The 13,622-nt window shown below is 50.3% G+C and overlaps 1 protein-coding gene across 5 annotated transcripts in view; it reads left to right on the top strand.

Annotated features, from left to right (window-relative positions):
* Positions 1–2,564: 2,564 nt before the first annotated feature.
* SYT17 (synaptotagmin 17) overlaps positions 2,565–13,622 on the top strand; it is an 82,682-nt gene continuing 71,624 nt past the window's right edge. For 4 of the 5 annotated variants that reach the window (XM_061209222.1, XM_061209224.1, XM_061209226.1 and 1 more), the window contains exons 1-4: positions 5,873–6,098; positions 6,234–6,256; positions 6,908–7,056; positions 13,155–13,303. In XM_061209222.1, the coding sequence (XP_061065205.1) occupies positions 5,996–6,098; positions 6,234–6,256; positions 6,908–7,056; positions 13,155–13,303 (424 nt within the window). In that variant the 5' untranslated portion in view covers positions 5,873–5,995. Of the gene's footprint in view, positions 2,660–5,872; positions 6,099–6,233; positions 6,257–6,907; positions 7,057–13,154; positions 13,304–13,622 lie in introns of those variants that run through there. The other variant, XM_061209223.1, reaches the window with a different exon arrangement.

Raw genomic sequence — 13,622 nt, 5'->3', positions numbered from 1 at the left:
GGGCAGGTAGAGGCTCGCAGAGCTGGGGACCCTGAAGTGACGTCTGTCATTCCCCTGATGAATGACTCAGGACCGATTTCTTGTTCCTTCTTTCATTGGAGGCAGGATGGTGCAGCCCTAAAGAAATGGGCCTTTACAGCTAACCAGATCTGCATTTTTCTCCTGTCTCTGTCACTTTTCACCTGTTTACCTTGGGCAACTCCCTTCCCCTTTCAGATCTTCAGCTTCCTCACCTGTAATATGGGACGATGATAGTACCCACTTTGTAGGGCTCTGGTGAGGATTACACAAGAATGCACGTGAAGTGATCAGCCCTCGATCATAATAATGACTCAAGAGTTGGAGGTACCCATATCAGCTATTAATACCATCCATTTGTTCATTCAACAAGCATTTATTAAGCACCCATTGCATGCTGGTGCTTAACATACATGAAAGTATTTGATAATCCCAGAGGTAGGTTCTATTATCCCCATTTAAAATAACTCCCTTCATTGGAGGAGGGGTGCTTGGTATTCTAAGACAGTTTTAAGTCTTTACGGATTAAGGTACCAAACTAACCCTAAGGATTTCATCCCCCTCCCCCCAATATCCGGCACTATGCAGCAATGTGGGGCAGTGGCTAGGGAAGGATTTCCGTTTAAGGGGTCCAGGTTTGAATTCCAGCTCCTTCACGCTGTATATATAGCCCCTGGGCAACTTCACTGCTTTGTGCCTCCTTTTTTTCTCATCTGAAGAGTGGGACAGTAATAGTGCCCACCTCAAGCATATCAGAGAATTAAAAGATTGAATTTGTTGTAAAAGGTTTTAAAAGGTTTAAAGCCCTGCCTGGCACAGTCTCAAAAAGCTTAGCTATTCCTCATGGGAACACCTGGCAAACTCCTCCACCTCCCTCAAGTCCCCCCAAGGAGCACCTATCCCAGTGGGCACCCCTCCTCTGTGAAGCCCACACCCCACCAAGCACACTTCCCATCAGTGTTAAAGAAACATTGTGGATACATACCATGAAGCTGTTAGGAGTACAGACCATGTGGGTTCAAATGCCAGTGCGACCAACTGCCAGCTGTCATGACTTGGTAGAGTGGCTTTACCTCTGTGCACCTCAGTTTCCCCATCTGTAAACTGGGGATAGTTGCAGCAGCTCCCTCATAAAGTTAAGAGGAGTCAAGCACTCTGCTAGATGTATAGGAGTACGCAAGGCAGAGGAGGACAAGATGAAATGCTTGTGAAGGGTTGAGCATGGTGCCTGCGGAATTATAATCGCTCAACATGTGTTACATGCCATGTGCTACAAATGAAGTAGTATATCATACTTAGAAATGTATATGTATGCTAGATATTTACACAAAATATTTACACATACGTATACTACACCTTTTGTTTAATAACTTCCGCATTAATTTCCTCATTTACTCCCACAAGACAGCCCTGGAGGAAAGGCAGGGCAGAGATTTTATGCTATTTTTACTGACGAAAAGACAGAGGCAGCGGGAGATTAAAAAGGCGGGTAAACTGGTGACTGGCAACTGGAGGTAACTGGCAACTGGAGATGGCTTGGCATTTTAAAAAGAGAACCGGCGAAGGGCAATGTTCCACCTCATATCCCTCAGCGGAGACCCAGCCCCAGCTCTGTGGCCTTGGGGTGGGAGGACCGGTTTGGGGGAGGCCTCCAGGCCCAGAGCGTCCCAACAAGGAGGGCAGGCAGGCTGGCGGGTGGACACGCCCGGGGGCGCACGCTCGCTGGCGCGGAGCTTCGAGCGGGCAGAGACGCAGGACGCTGGGAGCGACGCTGGGTGGCGCTGTTGGGCCGTCCCGCGCCAGACCTGTTGCGCCCAGGGCGCAAGTCCGGCAGGTTTAGGGTAAAAGGACGCACCGATCTCTCCGCGCGCCCCTGCCACCCTGGCCGCTGTATCTCCCTCTGGGAGCCCAAGGCCCCACCTTAACTTGAGGCTCTCATTCGTTTGGCCTTTGCGTTCCTCACCGCAACAGTTCTAGGCGCGTCGGGGAGGGGGGCGGGAATAAAGTTTTTCCAACCTGGTCTGGGAGAGGGCTGTATGGGGAGGACTCTCCCAGCTCCAGACTACAGGGTGCGCTGGACCGTGCCCCTTCGGCTTCACTGCCGCCTCGGAGGCCCTGCTCTTCGTAGGTGCCAGCCTCGGTGCCGACCGGATGGGCTGACCCGCGCACCGCCCCCTCCCACCCCGTTCCCCATCGCGGTCCCCTCCCCCGCCTCTGGCGCGCACGGGCCCCAGCGTCTCCGGCCCCGCCCGCGCCGGGGTCGCTGCAGTCTCCGTGGCTGCCCCGGGCTCCCTCCCCAGGCGCCCCGTCCTTTAGCCAGCCTGGGGAGCGCCTCGGGGGGAGCGCGGGACAGCGAGGGAGGCCGAGGCGGAGGCCCTGGGCGCCCGAGCTCTCCCAACCTGGGAGGCGGCCCCGACTCCGGGAGCCGGAACGCAGGGGAAGGCAAGGACGGGGCGGCCGACGGAGGGGCGGGAGCCGCTCATCAGCCACGCCAGTCACGTCTGGGGCCACCCGGCTGCCTTTTTCTTTCTTTCCCCCTTTGCTTTCTCCCCTCTCTCCGGTTGGCGAGGGCAAAGTGGCCGTGGCGGCGCCATGCCCGGGCCGGAGTGAGTGCGCGCGGGCGAAAATGGCGTACATTCAGGTAGGGCTGAGGCCGGGGGGCCAGGTCCGCGGTGTGGGTGAGGGGTGCCGCGCCCCCTGCGACTGTGAGCGCGCGGGAGGGAGGGCACACGGCTGCGCTGCCACAAACTTGCCTGGTGAAAAAGGTTGTCTGAGCTCAGGCTACCTGTGCAGCAGTGGGGGGTGCGCCCCAGGAGAAGAGGCTGGGGACCCCCACACCCCGGGACGGAGGGCCCTAAGCGGACTCTTCACGCGCGCCCTCGCCTCCTGGGGAAGGAATGGGGGTGGGGCGGGCTTTTCTTCTCCCTTCCCCCACCCCCTGCCTCGTGCACCCCTCCCCAGGGGAGGGGCCGCGGGCAGGGCGGCCCGGGGCGCGCCAGCCGCCCGGCCCGCCCGCTGCCGTTGCCTTGGTGACGGCTCCGGCTAATTGGCCGGCGGAGGGAGCCTGTTCCGGCCAGGAGGGACAAGGACGTCGTCTCTCCCGGGCACTGGGTGCTGAGCGGTGGGGGACACACCAGAGGCGCGCTGGTGGTGTTGGGGGGCAGCCGATTACTTTGGGCCATTGCATTGGGGTCTGGGAGTTTTGGACCCCCAAGAATCCTTAGGCTGAAATAATTTACAAGCACCTTTTTTAGGGGGGGTGGTGAGGGGGCGCTGCTTGACTGAAAGACCTTCTCAATACATTGGGGGGAAGTGGCAACGGGTCAGCGCCAAGGTCATGCAGTCAGACCCGCTGAGCTGCTTGCTTCTGGGGTTGGCTCCTCTCAGCCTGGCAGAGAAGCCTCCAGGCTCCCACAATCGGGGTGCATCTGGGCTCACTTCTCCCCTCGGCTACAGCTGGGGTTGCTGCCGGTCCCCTCGTCCCCCTTTGGCTCACGCATCCCCTCATCATGTCCTTAGACTTTTCCACCTGCCAGGAACTCTGCTCTGCCACCTAGGCCATAGCCTCCCCATCCCTCTCCTGGCTTAGATTCGTTCCATTGACTTCTCTTTTATGGAATCCCTAGGTCATCTTTTCAAGTTCAGTGAAGGTCACATTTACTGTTCACCTACTGTGTGGATGTTGTCGGGAGGGGCGCTGTTCGACAGTTGCTCAACAGACACTTGGCTGATCACCTACTATGTATGGGCAGTGGGGACACAGCTGAGAAAGCAGCAGGTCCCTGCCCCTCAGAGTGCACAATGCAGTGAGAAAGGAACAACGTCAGAACCGGCTTCCGCGGGTCTTAATGACTGCCTTCAAGCACAGAGTAATTAAGTGACTTGCCCAAGGCCATACAGGTGCTTAGGGGTCGTGGTGAGGCCTAAAAGGGGGGATGGTGGGGATCGGTGGGGGATTTGTTAAGCATTTGGTATGAGGATGGCCCGGTGATGTTGACTTTCCTCCTAGAACAAGGTGTTGAAACTTTTTCTGTAAAGGGCTAGATAGTAAATACTTCTTTTTTCTTGGAGGGCTGCACAACTTCTTGACTCTGCCAATAAACAGCCATAGACAGTAGTAAATTAACGGGCATGGCTATGTTTAAGTAAAAGTCTGTGGACACTGAAACTGAATTTCATATACTTTGTATGAGTCAAGAAGTATTAATCTTTAAATTTCTTTTTCAACCAAATAAAAATATACAAACCATTCTTAGCTGGAGGGCCATAGAAAAACAGGCTGCAGGCTGGATTTGGTCTGCTAGCCATAGCTTGCACCCCCTGTTCTAGAATATCTGGGTTCTCCTCCTTCCTCCTTTTTTTTTCTGGCTTGAATCATTTCTCCTCCATTGGGTCAAACACATGAATCTGAGCCTCAAAGACTTGGCATGCCTGGGAGCCTCAGAGCATCTTCCCTTTCCTCTTTCTTCATCTTCCTTGGTTTCTCTTTGCCGCCCTGACAGTCACCTTGCACCTGGGCCTTGAGAAAGCTGTGTGGTTGTACCTCATTGGGGCCCCTGAGGTGGCCTTGCCTCTGCTTATCATGGTTTTAGAAATGGTTCTCTGTTGATCACTACATATCCAAGAGACACTTCCCTGTGAGCCTGGCTTGTTGTGAAAAAGCATCACTTTATCCTTGCACTTTACCGTAAGCATCTTAAAGCACTTTCTCATGTAAGCCCCACGAGGGCATAGCTTTTTGCTGCGTTGTTCACCTCACCGCTGTATTGGCCAGGACAGTCCCCGGTGCCTAGCAGGTTCCAACTAGACTTGACAAACCGTCTGGTTCTCATAAACCACAGAAAGGGTTCAGATATTGTGCAGCTGGGCAGGACAAAGCATTTTCATAGTGTCCTAGCTTAGCCCTTCCACTAAAGAAAAGAGGTTAACTGAGGCTCAGAGTGCCCCCCGCCACCCCTACTTGCCCAAGTCACATGATTGGCCACTGGTGAGGCCAGGACTAGTGCTTCTTCACTCAGTTTCGTACCCTCCCCCTCACCCCCCTCCGTGTGATTAGTGCCCGAGACTTTGTTTCCCAAGCTGCAGTAAATCCCTTATCACTTCAAGGATTTTGAGTATTTCATGAGCTGCGAACCACCTGTGCTGTTATTCACTTAATTTTTTTTTCTATAAATGGGCTTGCACTTTATTTTAACTTTAAAAAATAGTATGAAAAGGAAACTTTATGTCATTACCATAATAGAAAACCAGGGTCACGTGATACAAAGAGACGGCAACAGGAAAAATAAACACAATGAGAATAATGCCACATTCTTGGATTCTAGATGGGTAGGCTGTCTCCAAGGCTCTGAGCCTGGGGTCTGCTCTCTGTTTAAAAAGGAAGGCGGGGATGGGATTTGCAACTGTTAGAAAAATGTCACATACAATGGTACCAAATTAAGACTTTCTCCTCCTCGCAAGAGAATTGAAAAAGCCAGTTAACTTTCTCCCTCTTGACTCAAAGTTCTATGACTGAGTTCTATGGGAGACTCCTCCTAACCTACCTGGTTTACTTGGCCCGTTTGGAAAGCCATTAAGACTCTCTCCCGGAAGGGGGTGGTGGGAGCCTGTGCCTTGGGAACCGGAGAGAAGAAACTGGGGTGGAGGTGGGGCTGAAGAAGGGAGGGAGCCCCTCCTTCCCGAGGACCAGACTCTGGCTTTCTTTTCTTTGGCTCCCTCTGTTTGTGGGTGGTCATATGAAGCTCCCCACCATTGGAGCAGAATTGGAAGGTAGGGCCTCGGGGAGGGCGGGGGAGCCAAGTCACATCCACGCTCTGCCTGCCTGCATGTCAGCTAATCATGTCCTTTTGGGTTGGCTTCATGGCTATTTCTGTATAGGAAGGTTTGCTCCTCTCCTGAAGTGTGGCTGCATTGGATAGCATGACTATCTATCCACCCTCTCTGATTCACAACAGCATACGGTGCAAATCAAATCGAAATGCTAAAGTTTCCCATTTATTCGGTGTTGGTTAGCCAGGAGGCTACCAGCAACCCTGAAGGTAGCAACACCTTGTTAGGAGGTCAGCTCCCTTCCCAGGATGGTAAGTGGAAAGAAGCAGGGCTTTTTTTTTTTTTTTTTCTGGGTTGCTGGAATATTGCTAAACTGGTCTTGTCTCTCTCTCTCTGTCGCCCCCCTCGCCCTCTGCGCCCCTTGGCTTCACGTGGATCTCTAAAAGGGCAGTTGGAACCTTTAAACGAGGTGAGTTAATTCAGTGATTTGTTTGGTCTGGCTTCTAATCAAGAAATGCTTGCTTGTCATTTTGGAGCCTTATGTGGGGCTGCGGGGATATTGAATATTAAACAGCAACCGGATGTTGATAACGGCACAGTTTCGATCCCCTTCTACGAAAGGGAAATCCCAGTGAAAAGACGCTAGTTGATGAGATAAGTTTTCCTTCCCACCCCCTACTTATTCCATTTGATTATCTGTTTACTTTCATGTCATGAGATTATTTTTTTAAAATATTTTTGCTTTGCTTTTAAGAAGACAAAGTAATATTCATTGTGTTTTGAGAACATATTGCATAGCCCTCACGACGTTGAATAAACCACCCACATGTCAAGAAAGACGTTCACATAAACTACAAAAGAAAATACCTGCAAATATTTTGCTCGCTATTAATGGCTCGGGCGGCTTGGTGTTTGCCATCTTTGTGCCTGCAGTTGGTAAATAGAAATGGAAAACATTTTGTTCTAAGTGATCAGTGGCAGAGACAGACCTCCTGAATGTCGTTATTTCTCATCAGGGATCGGCTGCTTGTAATTTTGGGTGTTTTTCCTCTTCTTCCTCTCCACCCTTTACACCTCCCCTCTGCCCCTCTCCACTGCCCACCTCCCCCAATGGCCTCAGGGTTTTCTTTCTAGAATCTCCGATCTGCTGCTCTGCAGATGGACTTGCCGGCACTGCTGTCAGAAGTGCTATGAATCCAGCTGTTGCCAGTCGAGTGAGGATGAAGTTGAAATTCTGGGACCTTTCCCTGCCCAGACTCCTCCCTGGCTGTAAGTAAAACTGCTCCGAACTTCCTGGAAAGCAATCTTAAGACCTTTCTTTTCTCCGTTTCTGCGAGGGGGTTTGGGGCACGGGAAGGAGGATTTGGGGTGTGAAAGGGGGAAAGGCTGAGTTTCCATCGACCTCTTAGTTGCTGATGGGATGTGCTCTGTGCCTCATTGCGTTTGGCAAGCTGGTGAGACCAGCTGGGGGTGGGGCTTCAGTTTAGCTGGTTTCACATAGGGCCTTCTGAGATATGAACTGTGTAATGCTAAGCATGTGGGCACTTTTAATCACGTTGAGTGTCGTTCCAAGCAGAAAAAGAGATCTGTGAGCATCTATATTCTTCAAGGGATGTCCAAATTCTAAAGGTTTCAATCCAAGTCAGTATGACAAACTGTCCTAGCACCTGGCCCGTGCCTGGCTCATGCTAGATGCTCAATGAGTATTTGGTGTGGATAGCGTGAACAAACAAGTGCCTCTCTGCTGGTTTGAGCAGGAACTTCAGAAACAGGGAAGCAGAAAAGCACCTCCAGTCGCCATCGTGTCCTCCTTCGCTGTTTATGTTCTCTCTGGCATCTTTCGTTTTATTTCCAATTCGTTCTCCTCCCGCGCCTGCATACAACATCTCCATCTGCCAGTCGCTCAGATATTTTGGGAACGCAGTTTTGAAGCTTCTCAGCCACGTGTCTGGTCCACCTCTCTGTGGCTGGGAGAGGAATGTGGCCGGAGAGTCTGGGTTGAGTCTAGAGGGCCAGGGCCTGGGAATCATCAAGTGCCACTTCTCGTGATACAGAGGGGAGGCTCAGAGAGGTGGGAAGACAGTGTGAGGGCCCACAGCTGGAGCCTCAGTGGGGATCCAGTGCTGTCTCAGCTAAATCCTTGGGCTAAGATTCCAGAAGCTTCTGGCGCCCCATCTTTCCCTCCAAGTTGGGGGTCATGCCTCAGTCCTCTTATTTTCTTAGAAGCAAGTATCAAATATTTCCATAGCAAAATGGCTCTGTGTCAGGCTCTGTGAGTTCAAATCCTATTTCTCCTACTTTTTTCTAGTTCTGTTCCCTTGGGCAAGTTGCTTGATCTCTCTGTGCCTTGATTTCCCATCTGTCAAATGGGGATGATAAAAAGAATAGTATTTATCTTATAGGGTGGTTGTGGCGATTGCGTGAATTAGTGTATGGAAAAGTACCTAAGGATGCTTGATACCTTGTTGGTAATCACAGACGTAAGTGATTCTTTTTACCCTATTCTGGGTTTCCCCATCTGTAAAGTAGGAAAAGTAATAGAACTTACTTTATAGGGTCGCTGTTAAGAGTAATGAGATATGCACGTAACGTGCTGAGCACAGTAGTAAGTATTCATCTCTATTATTATTAGGTATTGATAGAGATTCTTTAAACTGATAAAGGTAATGTTAAGGAACCTTCCATTACTCACAGGTTGTAGCCTGAATCCTGCAGGTGTGCATAGAGTTGAGATGTTTGGTGAAACCAACTTGTTAATCAAGGGATCATTCCCATTTTCCAGTGACAGAGGTTGGCTCAGCCCATCTGGTGTCTTTAAAGCCATGCTCAGAAGAATTCCAGCTCTGTTACGGCAGGGCTGTCTTGTTCATTCCAAAAAATAGCTGTTGACCAACTGACTAACCTGCAGGCAGAAATTGAGTCCTGAAAGTGCCAGTCATGCTATCAAAAAGTTAATCTCAGTTTCTTTGGTAGTTTTTTTTTTTTTTTTTTTTTTAAATTTATATTTATTTATTTATTTATTTATTTATATTTTTGGCTGTGTTGGGTCTTCGTTTCTGTGCGAGGGCTTTCTCCAGTTGCGGCAAGCGGGGGCCACTCTTCATCACGGTGCGCGGGCCTCTCACTATCGCGGCCTCTCTTGTTGCGGAGCACAGGCTCCGGACGCGCAGGCTCAGTAGTTGTGGCTCACGGGCCTAGTTGCTCTGCGGCATGTGGGATCTTCCCAGACCAGGGCTCGAACCCGTGTCCCCTGCATTGGCAGGCAGATTCTCAACCACTGCGCCACCAGGGAAGCCCCTTTGGTAGTTTTTTTCTAGAGGTTGCCCTACAAGGCTAGATAGAGTCCTGTTCCCATGCTCAGGGGATTTAAACTCTAGTATAGGAGATACAGCAGGTATATAAGTTCAGTTTGTGTATTCACACCCTGCACACCCATATGACAGTCTTGCATAGAGTTTTGTTATGGAAAAATCCTGGGAGAATGACTGCAGGCATAGCTGGATCCAGGGGCTCAAATGATGTCATGGGCGTGCATGTACGTGCTCTCACTCTCTTTCTTTCTGTTTCTTCTGTTTTGGCCTCATTCTTAAGCTTAGTTTTTTCTCTGCCTCATTTTTAACAGCAACAAATGTATCAGGAACGACTCTCATTGCCCTTGCTCGGGTCGTGTGCCAATCACTTGATCCAGTCACTTTTGCTTGGAGGAAAAAGTGCTGGGATCATTCCTGGGTTTCTCGACCATCCTGGAACCAGGGAAAGGGTTATTCCACCTGAAACACCTGAACTAGTAAGCTAGTCGAACAGGGGTTGGCAAACTTTTCTGGTAAAGGGCTAGATAGTAAATATTTTAGCCTCATGGGCTTAGTTTCTGTTGCAGCTACTGGCTTCTATCCTTGTAGTACAAAAGCAGCCATAGACAGTTCATTAGTGAATGGGCATAGCTGTGCTCCAATAACACTTCTACAAAATCAGGCAGTGGATTTGGCCCTGTAGTTTGCAGACCTGGGTAATAAACAGTTTGGGTGCTGTGACTGGATCCAGGGTGGACAAACGCCACGAATCGGGGGGATCATAGAAAACGAGCCTGCGAGCTCAGGTCGTGTAGGGTCTCAAATGCCAGATTAAGAAATTTGGATTTTCTTCTGAACCAGAGTAGACCCCTGATAGACATTGAAAATCACAGCCTGGTATCTGTTTGCCCCAGACGCCGAGTGTTACAGATGCACGGCCACTGAGTTGGAGGATAGTTTTGCTTTGCCCAGGCTGCTGACCCTTTGTACAAGCAGGGGATTTTTTCTGGGGTGGGACCCTCAGGGAAGACACTAGTTTTGGTTATGCCACAAGCAGAGAAGTGGGCTGGAACCTTCCAGCAGAGCCAACACACCACACAGCTTCAGGGGGTGCCCTTCACGTGGTGGTCATTATGAATGGGACCACCTAGAGTAGTGCAGTGTACAGTCTGAGCAGCTGTACATGACCTTCATGCTTCCTAAGATGACCCAGGTCTTCCTTGAATCCTGGGCAGCACTGAGTACATTATTGACTGTCAATATCATGCAAAATATTAAGAGAAATCTGTAAAGGGGAAGTAGGTTAAATCCTTCAAAAAGGGAATTTACAGCTTGTGCTTTCCTCAGATTTATTTACCAAGCAGGCAGTTGCATGTTATCAAACAGGCAGGGAGTAGAAATGTCAAGTGTACAGGCTTTGTAGTGCTGTTCCTACTGTGACATTTGAACCAAGAACCACAGAATATGCCTCTGTGGGGTGGCATGTGGCAGATGAGCTGGCCCTTTGTGTGTGTGATTTGGGGGGACACACCATTAATTGTCACATATGCTTCCATCATGTGGGTCCCCCAGCTTTCTTGGGCTGGGCTGGGCTGGGCTGGTGAGGGTCAGAAAAACAGTACAATCCGACTGGCTCCTTTTGGGGTAGTGCCAGAAAGACCCTCACTGAAGAGTGAATTAGGTTATTTCTTTGTCCAACAAGCATGTGTTGAGTACCTACTAAGTGCAGGGCTCTTACAGGCCTCCCAGGGGATACCCAGCTCTGTAGCGTGGGGCATGTGATCCGGAGTCTGGTACCGCTGGATTCCACTGGGGTTCTGCCATTTCACAGTGGTGCAGGTCAATTCTCCATCCCTCCCTCCACCCGATTGGGGCCTCCATTTCCCTGTCTGTAAAGGGGGTGGGGGTGTTTCATAACGACTAACTCCTGTATTGTTTCAAGGATGAAATGATGGTTCATACAGAGCATTTAGCACAGTGCCTGGCACATAGTAGGTGCTCAGCACCTGGCACTTTTGATCATAGTAAGTACAGATCCCACCGTTAAGATCTGTACCCTGTTGTGGGAGGAGTGACAAGGCGTGCACTCAGATCAGAGTGACACAAGGTAAGTCAGGTAAGAACCACTGGAAAGGTGTATTCATTCACCCATTCACTAAAAAAAATAAATCAGAGCACCCCAAGCGTGCCAGGTGCCGTGCTGGGGCAAGGAGGGCAGTGGTGAATAAGGCAGATACTGCCCCTGCCCGCGTGGAGCTATGGCTTAGTGTCAGACGCAGAAGATAAGCTGGCAGGTCACACTGAAGAAGAGTTATGTGCTGAAGTGGGAAAAAGAAGGTGCAGGGATAAGGACTGACGGGGGTGGGAGGAGGTGATGGGACAGGGTGGGGCCTCTCTGAGGAGGTGCTATTGCAGCTGAGATCTGAATGATGAGGAGGAACAAGACAGGTGACGGGGGCAGGAAGAGCATTCCAGGCAGAAGGAACAGAGGGCACGGAGGCTTGATGGTTGCAGAAGGGACAGGGGTGGGCTGGGCATACACTGCTACCGTGTCTGAGAGGACTCAACCAAGGCTTCAGGAAGCAATGGCATTTAAGCTGATCCTTGAAGACTGATGGGACTTCACAGGTGGAGGCAGTGGCCTCGGTGAGGTATGACAGCCGGGAAACAGGCCATGCAGGTGGAGGGGCCCCAGTGGCTGTCACATTTTGGTCCTGCCTTCCTTGGGAGATGCTGCTGCTTTCATTTACGGGAGAGAGAGAAGGATTGATCTAGTATGATCGCATCTCTGTGCTCTCCCCTGCTCCCTGCCACGCCCCACATTTCATCTGCTCCATTCTCCTTTTACAGACCAGGAGCAGGAGGCAAGCAAGGACTGGGCGTTTCGCCCCGTAACATGCCCGTTTGTCCTGGCTGGAACCCTAGCTTTGGAGGAACATCAGATCTGTCTCATGTCATGCACACCCTGCATCTGCAGACCTTATAGAATTTGAAAGTTGCATTTTTCAAGACTAGTTTCGCCTCAGGTTTAAATGTCAAGTTGGGGGATGCAGTCTTGAAGGTATTGGTCTACGGCCGTGATGGCTGAGGGGCTTGCTATCGGCAGCATCAATCTCATGGCCACTTTGCAAGCTGTCTCCCGCTCCTTCCCCCTCCCAGCGTCCTTAGTAGCTGTGTGAGTATTGGGGGATCTTAAAGCCACCTCTGCTGTAATAACATCAATTAAAATGTATTGAGCAGTTACCTGCAACATACCAACCACTGTTCTAAGCATTTTATATATGTTAACTCAGTGTTCACAGCAACTGGGTAAGGCAGGTACTATTATTAGTCCCATTTTACAGATGGGGAGACGGAGGCACAGAGAGAGGGAGGGACTTGCCTTGAGCTAGCTCTTAATTACTACCTTGTACCACCGACCCCCGAAGTGCTTTCCATTTTTTCAGCATTTCTCATCCTTATTGGGAGCACATTGAGTTGTGGCTGCTGCTAATTCGCAGCTGTTTCTACACATCAAAATGTTGTTCTTAAATCATTGATTCTCAGGGCCATTTTGTAGCCGTAGCCCTGCCATTCAAAGAAACTTTGAGTGACATTGTTATAGGATATTTTTCAAAGATGTTATAGACACAGTGACTGTTGAAATAGCGGGACACTTCTTACCAAAAGCCACTTGCAGAAGTTCTGATGCATATAAACAGCCACATTCTCCCTTCCAGACTGAAGATTGACAGGTCTTGTCTTGGTTTAGTCAAAGTGGCGCCCTCTGTGTGGCAATATCCTGAATAAGTTTACATATCCCTCCCCCAACCCCAGCCTCAGCTTTGAAATTATGCAAATTCTTGGCAGATTGTTCTAAATTGGGAAATATTCATTTATATCATTTCACATTTTGTGCAACAAGCAAGACGTTATTGAGAGTTAACGGCTATTGAGAGTTTATTTCAAATTTGCATTATTCCAAGCTGCATAAACTGGGTCTGAGAGCAGTTTTGTCATGGGTCTATCTCCCACGGGACAGAGATGCCGGTCCCTGGGGATTCTCTGACAATCACTGAGACCTCTTCTCTCCTACAGGTTGGCCAGCCGGAGCAGTGACAAGGACAGGGACTCTGTCCACACAGCCAGTGAAGTCCCGCTGACCCCACGGACCAACTCCCCAGATCGGAGATGCTCGTCCTCAGACACATCTAAGTCTACGTACAGCCTGACCCGGAGGATTTCAAGTAAGCCTCTCTGCCGTGACTGTCAGGGGTCTTGGCTCGAGCAAGCCTTGCTGCTCAGCTGCCACTCAGGGTCCATGAAGTACACCCCCGTTATCTGGGTCCCCAGGACAAATGGAGAAAGCTGGCATTCCCAGACACTCAGGAGCGTCCCCGGGAAAGACGTGAAGGAAAGGGTCATCTCTGGGGAGGGGCTGGAGTGGTGTGACAGTCCAGGAGACAAGATGACAGAGAGATAATGGCAGTGTGACAAAGGAGGGCATCGCACCTGATTTCTTCCAAGTTCAGTAAGAAGAGATCATTTTGATTGATTTTTGTAGTA

This window comes from Eubalaena glacialis, chromosome 13 (genome assembly GCF_028564815.1).
Source record: "Eubalaena glacialis isolate mEubGla1 chromosome 13, mEubGla1.1.hap2.+ XY, whole genome shotgun sequence".
Classification (NCBI taxonomy): Eukaryota; Metazoa; Chordata; class Mammalia; order Artiodactyla; family Balaenidae; genus Eubalaena; species Eubalaena glacialis.
This window is presented reverse-complemented; position numbering and strand designations above follow the sequence as displayed.